This window comes from Neltuma alba, unplaced genomic scaffold (genome assembly GCF_004799145.2).
Source record: "Neltuma alba isolate B1F8T4 unplaced genomic scaffold, ASM479914v2 tig00005399_pilon, whole genome shotgun sequence".
Taxonomy (NCBI): Eukaryota; Viridiplantae; Streptophyta; class Magnoliopsida; order Fabales; family Fabaceae; genus Neltuma; species Neltuma alba.
Genome location: NW_021634094.1, coordinates 41,363 through 54,121, shown reverse-complemented (window position 1 = coordinate 54,121; position 12,759 = coordinate 41,363). Strand labels below are relative to the sequence as shown.

Genomic DNA, 12,759 nt, shown 5'->3' with positions numbered 1-12,759 from the left:
TTACAGTGTGAACAGACCCATAGAGTAGGAGAGGACCTGCTGCTTTGGCACCCCATCATTATTTGATCAGCTTTGATTGGTGTGGTGATGTGTCTGACACTGTGAAATCTTTTCCCACACACAAGTTCGGTGCTGGATACTGACACGTGTCGCTATATTAATGCAAACATTGCATACTCAGGCCTCGGCAGATACGATTTACTTCTCACACTATTTATTTTAATATTATAAAAACTAATGTGATTTTTAATTTAATTTTAAATATAATATTTTAATTTATTTTGCCTTTCATATTTATTATTTTTTAAAATTAGTTTTTATAATAATTATATAAGTTAAAATTTTCATCAAATGTTAATTATAGTCAATGCTCATAATTAATAAAAATATTTTAAAAATTACAACATCTATTTATTATAAATAATTAACTTAACTAATTTTTTTAGTATTTATATATTATTTAATAGTATTTAGTAAGTATTTTATATTAATTATTAATGTTGATGTTAGTGTTTTTTCCTTTCTCCATATATTTTTGGGGATAAAAAAGACCCATGTGCTCAGGATAAAAATGGGCACATGAGAGCTCTGCTGAGGAGTAGTTTTGGACACAACTTGTCTGGGCTTTTGTTGATAGATTTTCCTTTAGAAAAGTAATTATGTAAGTGGTGGCATAGCATTTTTTAAATCAAAATGAAAACCTTGATTAAAAAAAAGGAATTACAATTAAATAAAAAAATTACTAAAATATTTTAATAATAACGTAAACAATTCTTAATAATAAATTTTAAAGTAGAGAATAACAATTTTTAACATTTATTTATATTTTTTTTTTTGGAGACCTTACCGCAATCCTATTGTTAAAGAATGTGATTACAACAATTAAGCACGGGAATGACACATAATCCTTATGCGTACTAAAGACCAACAAAATTTCAAAAATTAATGGAAAGGCGAAGGAATATTGTGTTCAATTCAGCAATCTTCTAATAATAAGGTCTAATCATTTTGACTATGAACAAGCATGTAAGACAAACTACAATTACAAGTTCTCCAGTCTTATCTCTTGTTGAGTCCACCAAAATATTGTCGGCTATTGAGTTGAAAAATGTAAATACCAGACATTTTATTTTATTGGACAACGAAAGAAATACTAATAATAAAATATAATATATTAAAAATGCATCTCTAAGAAAGAAATATTAATAATAAAATATAACATATTAAAAATGCATCTTTAAGATTAAGGCTCTACTTGAGATCACGACTAGAATTACTTAGAAGTATATTTTATATAAACTGAAGTAAATTTTTGTTCACATATTTATCTTATATTTCTTAAATCGCGACTAACAAAAACAATTTATAAGCCATTTTAAATGGCGGGTAAAAAATGTTGGTTTTGGTGGGTGCGAGTGGCACGGATAACACAAAGGGGGCCAAATGCAAAGAATGAATATAAAGAATGGATAATTTAATCTGGATATATTTTACTTGCAATAACAAAGTTCACCTTAGAAGAATATAGTGCCCGTTTGGTAAGGTGTTGTTTGAGGGAGGAAAATGTAGTTTATAGATGTGATATGTCATTTTGTAACTTCAGGAGTAGTGTGTCACAGTTCTGATTTATTGGTTAAAAGTTGCTTTTTTAAACACAATTGTAAAAACACCTAAAACTTATATATGATTTTTCAAAAGCAGTTTTTTAAAATTAAAAGACATTTTTGCCCTTATATTTAAATTGTTCTTGTGCTTATCAATCAGTTCTTAGTTATTTATTATTAATATTCTCTTAAGTGAAAATAATGTTTAACAATTTTTATAATATTTTTAATTTTTAATATTATTTTTCATTTTATATTAACATAAATCATGTAGAGTATATCATCCAATTAATTATATAATATTATTTGGTTCAAAAATTTTCACATTACTATTATTTCTAATTTTATATTACATAATCTAACTTTTATCCAATATCACTTTTCTAAAAGTCAAATTGAAAATAAATTACTTTTTCTATCATTAATCCAAACGGACCCATAATACTTTTTGTTTCCTAGATGGTGACATGTAACTGCAATTACCTGCACTGTAAAGCACATTTTCTCTGAAAAAAATCTACTTTGTTATGAATTACTGTTTTGCATAAATATAGTCCTTTTCAATTTTTTGTAAAATGATCATCTTATTTTTTATATATATGCTTTCTTTTGAAATAAGAAGTCATCTATAGTTATTATTTATTATTTTGTCGAGGTTTTTTTTTAGTAAAAAAAGTTTAGGTGAAATTAATGTTTATTCAGTCCAATTATTCCTTTCAGCCCATTCAAGAGCCCATTTCAATATAGTGAGATTTTACCCCCTCCCCCAAAAAATGGTGCATTGAATTGTTTTATTTTTGCATTTCAGTATGTTTATGTTAATTGTTTTTCATTGTTTAAAGGGTTAAGGTGCGCCTAGCACCCCAAATTATTTTCTCAGGCGCACCCAGTGTCCTAATATAATTTTGGTGCATTCAATGTCCCAAACTAATTAAAACGGTGCATCTATATCTCGGCTAACAGAAAAGTTAAGTTTGACCGTTACCTTGTTGACTCAGCCAAAGGTTGACTGAAAAATCCTACGTGACGGACACATAAGCGTTTGATGTGTATTATTTTAATGGGTTAAGGTGTGCCTAGCACCCGAACTATTTTTTCAGGTGTGCCCAGTGTCCTAAAGTAATTTTTGGTGTATCAAGTGTCCTAAACTAATTAAAACAGTGCGTCCACATTCCAGACTAACAGAAAAGTCTTGTTTGACCATTACTTTACTGACTCAGTTGAAGGTTGACTGAAAAATCTTACATGGCGGACACGGAGGCGTTGATGTGTATTAGTTTGACTGAAAATTCAATTTATTTCCCCCTCTTCTAATATTTATTTTCTGTCAGTTTTTAAACTTAAAAAAAAGAAAGACCATCGATCCACCCTCTTAAATCTTGGTACATATACCATCTCTTCAATCCCATCCTCATCTTTAAAATTTTATCCCATTTCTTCCACCACTCCGATTTGAAACCACAACTGTCGTCACAATGCACTTCCATCTCCGTTTTGTCAACTCCTCATCCTACTCGCATTTGTTTCCTCTTCGGAGAACGCAGTAAACCTCTCCTTGGTTACTCTATCGATATCGCCGTCGCCTTCCGAGAAAACACCCGCGCCGCTGGGCTCGTCTCGGAGCTTTTTTAGTCAAAATAATACACATCATATGTTTGCGTGTCCGCCATGTAGGATTTTTCGGTCAGTTTCAGCTCAATCAGCAAGATAACAATCAAATAAGACTTTTCTGTTAGCCCGGGATATAGACGCACCGTTTTAATTAGGTTGGGACATTGGATGTATCAAAAATTATTTTAGGACACTGGGCGCACTTGGAAAAATAGTTCGGGGTGCTGGGTGCACATTAACTCGTCAAAATAATACACATCAGACACCTACGTGTTGTCATGTAGGATTTTTCGGTCAACCTTCGGCTAGTCAGCAAGGTAATAGTCAAACTTAACTTTTCTGTTAGCCTAAGATATGGATGCACCGTTTTAATTAGTTTGGGATGCTGGATACACCGAAAATTACTTTAGGACATTGGACGTACCTGGAAAAATAGTTTAAGGTGCTGGACGCACCTTAACCCTTGTTTAAATGATATAAGATTCCAATCTATTTTATCTTTGATATTCATCCATTTTTTTCAAAGTACTTCTTGTAGTAATTGTGCATGTTTAAAGTTCGTTAAATAGTAATTTTAACTAATATGCATAATTAGCAAGGGTATTCTAAGAAATATAATACTTATTTATTACAAACAACTGATTTAACTAATTTTCTTAATCTCCCCAAACTAATCAACTAAGTTTTATATTAAATGTTGGAGATAGTATATACCCTATGATCCTATATATATAATACAAATAATTGGATTATGTAGATGAAAAAATTGGTTAGAATTAATTGAAGAGAACAAATGTATAAAAAATGTATTTTATTTTTTTTTAAAAAACCTTATTTATAGAAATGGAGTGAATGAAAGATAAGGAATTAGTAGAAGGAAAGATATGAGATAATTAATGGAGTAATGAGGATAAAAAAAAAATTAATATATCTTATAAATAGGATCATATCTGTCTTAAACACTATTTTTTTATTATTTATAAGTTACTTCTAATATGTTCCATATAGACTAAGAAAAATTTTAAATTTTATTGACTTTCATTTAAAATTTAATAATTTTTTAATTTTATCTTTATTTAACGTACATTATACCCATTGAAATAAAATCAACATAATAATAAACAACAAGTAAAATTGTGTATTAAAATTTTTCTATATACTCTACAAATGGGACAAAACTCTCTTTTTTCTTTCTCTATCTTATAAATAAGAACAGAAGAACGTGTATATATAATGGAGGAGTATACATTAACAACTTATAGCTAACTTAAGTTTCATCAGAGCAAGGGAAGATGGATATAGAGAATGTTTAAAGCTTGGGAGCTCAATTCCTGCTAAGTGTCAAAAGAAAAGGAAAAACAAATAAAGTTATCCATATATTTTATCAATATTAAAAAACTGTGAATCACAAGAGGGTCTTTTTTTGTGAATGACACCGATCTTTTGACGGACCACAAGAAGGACAAAAATAATGAGACTAATATGCGTGTTAAACAAAGGATACTGGCCGGCCATTTGCTTTGAAGCCTGTGCCCAAAATTGACACTTTTCATCATTGAGATTGTGGAGAAAAGCAGAAACAAACCCAAATGATTGCCCTAAACAAATTTAACTTTACCCTCGTTTTTGATCAAAACATCTGTATCTTGCAGATAGAGCCTGCCCCGGAATTAGCAGGCACCTTCCAACACCACCATTCCTTTAGTCAAACCCAACTCCAAGCTTTTAATGATTAATGAGGAAACCTCAAAGCCCCATTTTGTCTTCCAAGTAATTAACAGAGTTTGACAGGAGCCTCAAGCCATTGAACCAGCCAGTTCTTTCTATAGCTGGTTGGATTGGAGTTTGTGGTTCGAATCAAGCACAGTGCGTTTTGCTTCAACTGTTTTGCAAGAGTCAACCAGGTCATGATGGTCTCATCAGTGAAGCGTCCAATCACTTGCAACTACTACCGTAGCCCCCTCACTAGCTTCTATCCCAGCTGCATTCTCCTATATTCTGTTGTTTATGATCTTTCCTGGTTTGAATAGTTTTAAGTTTGGAAAATGGAAGAAAAATAATAAAAAATGGAGTGTGAGAGGAAAGAAAACGAGTTTGCTGTGTTTCATACATAATTCTTTCTTTCACTTTTTTGTGCCCCCCCCCCCCAACACATCAGTGAGACTTCAACCTGAAGAGACTCGAATTGGATCTTTTAACAGAATGGAATAGGAACTGTTCACGTTCACATAATTTCACACTTGAACTCACTTCAAAAGGTTCGCCTTCAAAATTTCTTTCTATAACGTGTCAATGAAACTTCAAATCCTGAATAATCTTGACTCAACCTGTTTTTTTCTCATCCACTTTCCTTCTCATGTATTCGCTCACAGGTGCATGCGATCTCATTTCTGAAAATCTCAGTTACAGGCGCAAGCATGCCCAACGGCAGCTTATATGTGTGTTTGTGTGTGTGTGTGTGTGTGTGTGTGAGATGAAATTATAAAAGCAACATGAAAGTCCTGATTACGCTGAATCTTTATTACGTTTAAACTCTTGAACTAGAGAGGAATCGGAATATTTATTAATAGAACAGATAGTACATGATGAGAAAGATTAACAATAAGAAATGGCAGTGAAGATCTATCATAACGCACCGACTGTTATTGCAATAAAATCAGTAGTAGCACTATCATTAACTATTCAGAGCTACATAGCTGCCTATTCACTCATCTGCAAAATCAAACCTTATATACTACAAACAAATCCTAATAAAGCTAAATAACAGGCAGACTCAGACGAGAAATGATAAATGAAAGCACATGGAAGAAGAAGAAAGGATGATTCGGACCAGGAGTGCTTAATTCCCCGTGGATGTGAAGGAGGCCGTAGCTTCCATTTCATTTATGTTAGCTAAAAGCAAAGAGCTCGAGACTCAGGAGATGTCGTCGGCTGCAATTAACGCTTCCCATTTCATGAAAGTCAGAGATGAACAACATGTACTGCCTCCGTCTGACTGGAAATTGATGAATCTGGTGGAAGGCCAAGGACGATGGTGAGAGAGTATATACATGTTCGTACTTCAACAAACTTGTGCAATAAAAAAATAAGAGAGACTGAGCTACATGTATGGCGGATAACATAAGATATAGCCAGATTAGATTTGTAAGAACATATATACATATATATATATATATATTAGCCTCAGATTGTGTGATAAAAGTGGCTATGTGGGGTACTGAAATATTGCGACGCACGCATACTGTTGAGGGGGCCAATCTTATATTCCCGCATGCAAACGTTTTCTCTTTAATGTACAGAGCATGCACGTTTCCACAAGCAGAAAAAGAAAAGCAGGAAAGGGATGGATACAAAATTAGACAACGAGAGAGTTAAAAGGTTAATTTTCTATTATTGTTCTTCCTTTAGCAGCAAAGTGCTGAAGTTAACCTTTAAAAAGGGTCTTTTTCTAATCAAGGAGCTTCAAGTTTATCTGCTGGCCACTTGCTGTTGTGCCCTTGATTTGAATATTTTACATTTACTCGCATATAATATTTCTGGAGAGAGAAAGAGAAAAGAAATGAACATTAGTGTAAAGATGAAATGTGCTTTCTAATTCCACACATAATTACATTATGTTTTCTCGTTCTCTCATCAGATTCTCGAGCCCCTTTATTAATTTTCTTGCAGCAAGTGGGGCACACATCTACAGTGACCTTCACCTTCCTATTTCTGCATATAGAAATAAGGTAAGAGATCTTTTTTATGGGGGAGAATGATGTCTTCGCACATGGATAGAAATGAGTGAGCTGAGATTTAAATCTGGTTTATACTAATGGTAATGAATCTGACATAGACAGATACTAACATGCACTGATCTGTTCCAACGAGCGTGGTCCTACATATATTAATGCCACTTATATGTACAAATATTATCCTCTCTCCCTATGGCTAGTTTGATCCATAGGAATCAAAGAAGACCTTTAAGTTAATGATGGCCCCAGCTTATGGCTGGCAGAATAACAGGTTTTAGGAGAATCTGCATAAGTCAGCTTTGGCCGCTTAATCAGGAAATCTCAAGTTTTTGTGTGAATATAGAAAACATCTTTGGGAGATCAGACTTACTCTCAATTGAACCTGACAATGCTCACATAGACATATGAAAAAAATACTAATACACATGGGCCATGGTGTATCCAAGCTTAACAGGTATTGAGCAGAAGATTATGAGAAATATAGAAACTTGGGTGGAATGTATCTAAGAGGAGGCCAGGTGGGTGGCCTAGTGAGGGGGACCACTTGCAGTAAAGTGTCTTTATACTATCTTTGTTTTTTTGTCATTACAAAGTGTCTTTTATGTGTAAAAATGAGCTTTACGGTTTCATATGGACCACCATTACCAATCACATGTTGCGTAGCGTGGGTGACACTGAAACTGAAATATTTCACTGCAATTCCGCCACTAATGGGGAAAAAATGGGACCTTTAAATTTACCTGAAAAAGTGGCCCCACAGTCGCACGCCAACGTTTGTTTTTGTTTTGTCTGTGGCAACCAAAATTTGGCGTCAAAGACAACTCTGTCGCCTCCAAAATTCAAACTCTCACTGTTTCCTTTGAGTCGCTCACTAACCACAAACAGCACAAAATATGGAACCCAAGGTCAACGCAAATAAATGCAGGAAGGATAATTCACAGAGCTTTATGTATTGTATAGACACGCGCGCTCACACACATGTACATATTATAGTCACCGAGATTATCAGACTGACGTCTGAGATTTGTGAAACACTGAAACTTATGCAGACACATAGGTTTTCAGACGGAAACCCCTTGAAGAATTTAGGTTAAAGGAAATCTCTCTGATATGAAACTAGAGGCCAAGGAGTGTTGCCATTGATTTTCCAGACCAAATGAAAGGTCAATCGAATTAACTTTTCGACGATAAGGGAAATAACTTGACTTGCAGCACTACAAGAAGGTTCCTAGCAAAGAAAACAAATTACGTATGGTATTGGTTTCCAACATCCGAGTAAAGATTCACTCGAGTTATATTTTCGCTGTTGACTATGCAATATTGTCACCTGTCATAAAAGTGCAAAGAGGAAAACCTGTGAAAGAGATGAAAGTCCAGAACTTAGGAATTCATGCCTACTGGCTTGCCACTTTCAGAGATTCATTCACTGAACAAAGAATGTACAATGATTCTGACCACCTGGGATTGCCTGTATATGTCTGAAGTTAAGACAGAAACAGGGTGAGTTCATTTTCGGTCTTTTCTTGCCACTCGTTTAAATAGAAAAAAAGCTTGGTAGTGTAAGGAAAAGAATTTGACAAAATATTATATTAAGCTTATTGCACCTAGATATAATAATTCTGATTTCTGAGCCAATGCCATAAAAATGTTCTTCCTGTCAGAGGGGATCGAGCTAAGTAAAAGCATGACAAAGAATGATCATTTGTACTTTACAGCAGTCAAAATTACCAATTATGCTCATTGTCTGCCACGCAAGACCATGGATATGGACATACGTGTAATTGCACAAATGCTTCCATAGTTTACTGGTTCGAGGACAAAAAAGGATCATCAAACTTCTCAGTGGAGAGCAAACCATAAAAACCTTTACCTGAGATGATACTTAAATATTAATCTGCAAAAGCATGGTCAGTAAGGCACCATTTGTTGATTTAAGCTGCTAAAAGCCTTTTCCACATTCCATTTAGTTCTTTTGCACAAAGAATTCGGTTAAGTTTGGGCATGAGTGCCTACCTTCTCTGGTGGTCCTTCCACCCAGGCAATGCTCTGATTACCAAAAACAAAAGAAGAAGACAGTTCAGTGTAGCAACATGAGAAGGGAAAGCGAGTCCTGTATTAGAGACAAGCAATATTGCAACGGAGAAACGCTGCACAGTTAGCAACTTATATAGCGTTGGAATGAATCAGACAACGCAATGTCTGAAACTTCGATGGCCTCAAGGATAAAGGAAAGTCAGGTCATTTAACTAACATATCCATAAATATATATATATACTCCTCCTGTCCTAATATAAGACTCATTTAACTAATTTGATTAGATTAAGGAAGTTAGGTAAGTTAGTTAATTATAAGAAATGTGACACGTTTTTTCTAAAACACCATAATCATCTTTTTTAATCTCAATCTCTCTCTTTTACTTGATTATGATTGAGTAAGTATCCATAGGGGTAATTTAGAGAAAATTGATAAATATGATAAATGGGTCTTATATTTAGGACCAAAACTAACTTAACAATTGGGTCTTATATTAAGGACCGGAGGAGTATATAGATATCAAACTACACAATAATAAATAACAGGTAAAATATAAATAAGGCCAAAAAAATCTTATTTTTTTTATCTTATAAATAAGATCAAGAGAGTAGTAGCAGAGGATGTTTTTTTTTTTTTTTTTGAGCTGAATAGCAGAGGAGTGTTAGTATGCAAGATTTATTAGTACAAATTTTGCGCACACTATTACTACCCCGCTTTCTGTCCTTCGGTATCTTGCTAGACTTTTTAAATTTGCTAATCAGACATCAAGTTAAAGATCTGTCACTTTTGGGCCTGTGGAACTGGAAGTGGGAAATTTCATCGGCCCTGTTTCCATTTCCCAGCTTCAATATAATTGAGTTTTTTTTTTTTAATAAACATGTTGGATGAGGATTAGTGTTGGCTAATCAGCAGATTATAACAATTGATGTGAAATAATTTTTAAGTTAAACAACTTCGTTTAAAAAATTGATAAACATAAAAAATAAAATAGAATAAAATATTATATTTAGTATTAAAATTAGGGAAAATCCCAGCAAAATCCGGTTAAAATACCTCAATTCATATTAAAGCCTGCACTTTTTGTGTATATCTAATTAGGACATGAGTTCCAATTTATGATTTTTGAATGTTGTTAAAAGATTAGGATATTTCTCTTTAATTAAAATGAAAAAATAATTATTTTACTCCTCCAAGTGACCTCTCACCTCTTATAATTATTTTTAAGACTAAAAAACATATAAAATTTTTCTATATATAACTAAAATCTTCAAAAATATTTTAATAAAATTTTAAATTTGAACATAAATGGCGTTAAAATAAATATTTTTTATTTTATGTCTGTAAATAATTATTTTAAGATCTTAAAATATTTTAATTACAAAAAATATTTAATATTATGTTCTTATAATTTAAGTTAGTTTTATTTCCTTAAACAAATATTGGATTCCAACCCAAAAATGTAATTTGTAACAACTTAATATAAAATATTTCTTGTAATTAAGATATTTTAAAATTTTAAAAATAAGTATTTACAACTTGAAAATACAAAATATTTATTTAAAGGGTACTTATATCATAATTTAAAATGTTGGATTAAAATATTTCTAAAGGTTTTAGTTACATATATATATTTTAAACATTATAAAATTACTTATGTGCTTTTTCCCCCCAAAAAATAATCATAAGAGAAAAAAGTAATTATTGAGGAGGGGTAAAACAATCAATTTCTTTTAACTAAATAAATACATTCTGCTAATTTAATAATATTAAAAAATTTCTAATGAGACCTCATGATCTAACTTGGAATTTGTTAAAAGTATATGTCTGAATTTAAATTTAGGTATTTTAATTAGATTTAATTAGAATTTTTCCTTAAAATTAAGAATGATATAGTATAATAAATAGGTAAAATAAACTATTTTTAAGAAAAAATGCGTTACATTGGAATAGGACGAGTGAAGTAGATGCAATTATGAAAAGAATTGCTCACCAGGGACCTTCTGAATGCTGAGAATCACAGAAAAGATGATAAGCAAGAGAACATGTTACCGTCGTCCTCGGCTTATCCCTTTCCTTACTCCTCATGAGGCCTAGTTTTCTCGAAAGCAACATGACCCAGTGAACATCATGCTTCCTCTTGGAATACGCCATGATGAAAGACCCAGAGCTTGATCAACTCCATCACCACAACCAGCAGCAGCGAGACCTGGAAATCCTCAAAGCCGTCGCTCAGGCTATTTACAATCATTCCGGCAATTCTAGGCCCATCAGTGAATTCGACGCTCATCCTCGGAATTTCAAGTGCAAGCCTTCAAGATTTCAACCCCAGTCGGTGACCACCAAATCTTCGACTATCGAGGAACCCGGCGTTGCTCCCACCTGGGATTTCAATCAGTCGCTTTGGGACTCATACGAGCTCGTCACTGTCTCCCGAAGGTTAGAGACAGGCTTAAGTTTGGATACCGATGACCCCTTTTCTGTCTCGAGTTTGAGTGGATTCCTTAGGAGGCGTAGGCAGGAGAGTAACAATAGCCTTAGGAATCTGTTCAATCAAATGTCTTCTCGGAGATTTAATGAGAACCAAGTTCCACGCCAAAATAATAGTTAAAGTTTTATCTCTGACAATTTTTCTTCTTCTTTAGTTCGTACATTTCATAGGGGGAAAAAATCAAGCTCTTCCATTATTCGGGAAAAACCAATGAAGAATCTGTAAAAAAATCTTCAGCCTATTCTTCATTGTATTGTACTTTCAAAACGTTGCAGCGTCAAAGTTTGTTATTCTTACATCAACATTATGACTTTTACCAATCCAAATCCTCTGTCTTTTAATGGATGGTGATTGTTTCTGCACATGGTTTTGCCTTTTCAATTTGGTATTTGAAAATACTCTCACATGCGTATGGCGACTTGTCCGTTGGAAATTAACCGTCCAGCATATAGAATTGGAGCCTTGCTGATTTGGTCAGATATTAAGTGATAATCAGGATTTAAACTGAGCATATCCTAAATTATGCTTGCTTCAGTTTTCATCACTAGAACATCAATCTTCAGAGTTGATGGTCATGTGGTTCATATAAAGAGCGCGCGCGCACACGTGGAGGTGAATCCTGAAGGTGAGTTCTGATTGGAATTATATATGCTAGATGAATAACACGCTTGAAAACTATAAAAGTACAGCATATCTGCTGTTCATTCTTTCATATTAGTAAGTAACACCCCATAAGTAGGAGAGTACAGTACAATAACAACAGTAGGGTAAGGTAGGCAGGCATTTTATTCATACAAGCAGCCATTTAGCAATGGTGAGGGATTTATTAATGATATATGACCTGCCTAGCAAATTACTGGTTCATGTTGTGTGTGGAGATCGATGGTGGTGAGCCTAGTCCCTGTAGGTCTTCCACCTGTAGAGCTTGTTGCCCCTGGGGTTGCCATATCGGTCCGCCTCATATCGGTCAGACTCTTCATAGACGACTTCAGTGTTGCCATAGTTGTCAGCTCTCTCGTACTCTACCACCTCAACCCTCTCTCTTTCTTCAGGGTTCTGGTGGTGGTGGTGGTGGTAGCGAGGTCCCTCGTCTTCGTAGACGACCTCCTTGTTGAGAGCCGCATAGGCATTAGGGTACCTGGGAACATCAGGGAGAACACTGGGAGTCCTGTGCACCTGTGAGATGTGGCTGTGGTAGTCACGAGAGTTCAACATTTTTGCTGTGTATCTCCTTTTGTGTTGGATCTATCAATCACAGAGGTAAGCACAAGACGTAATTAAGAAGTTG

At 33.9% G+C, this 12,759-nt stretch overlaps 2 protein-coding genes across 2 annotated transcripts; one reads left to right on the top strand and one right to left on the bottom strand.

Annotated features, from left to right (window-relative positions):
• The first annotated feature begins 10,980 nt into the window (after positions 1 to 10,980).
• LOC114747640 (uncharacterized) lies at positions 10,981 to 11,797 on the top strand. The gene has a single exon (XM_028935989.1). The coding sequence runs from the start codon at positions 11,133 to 11,135 to the stop codon at positions 11,589 to 11,591; it is 459 nt and encodes a 152-aa protein (XP_028791822.1). The 5' UTR covers positions 10,981 to 11,132; the 3' UTR covers positions 11,592 to 11,797.
• A 342-nt stretch (positions 11,798 to 12,139) lies between these two features.
• Positions 12,140 to 12,759, bottom strand: LOC114747641 (uncharacterized). Its single transcript, XM_028935990.1, has one exon. It carries the CDS (start codon positions 12,684 to 12,686, stop codon positions 12,366 to 12,368), a length of 321 nt encoding a protein of 106 aa, XP_028791823.1. The 5' UTR covers positions 12,687 to 12,759; the 3' UTR covers positions 12,140 to 12,365.

Coding starts and splice junctions, on each gene's coding strand:
- LOC114747640 (XM_028935989.1), top strand. CDS start 11,133: ATGATGAAAGACCCAGAGCTTGATCAACTCCATCACCACAACCAGCAG.
- LOC114747641 (XM_028935990.1), bottom strand. CDS start 12,686: ATGTTGAACTCTCGTGACTACCACAGCCACATCTCACAGGTGCACAGG.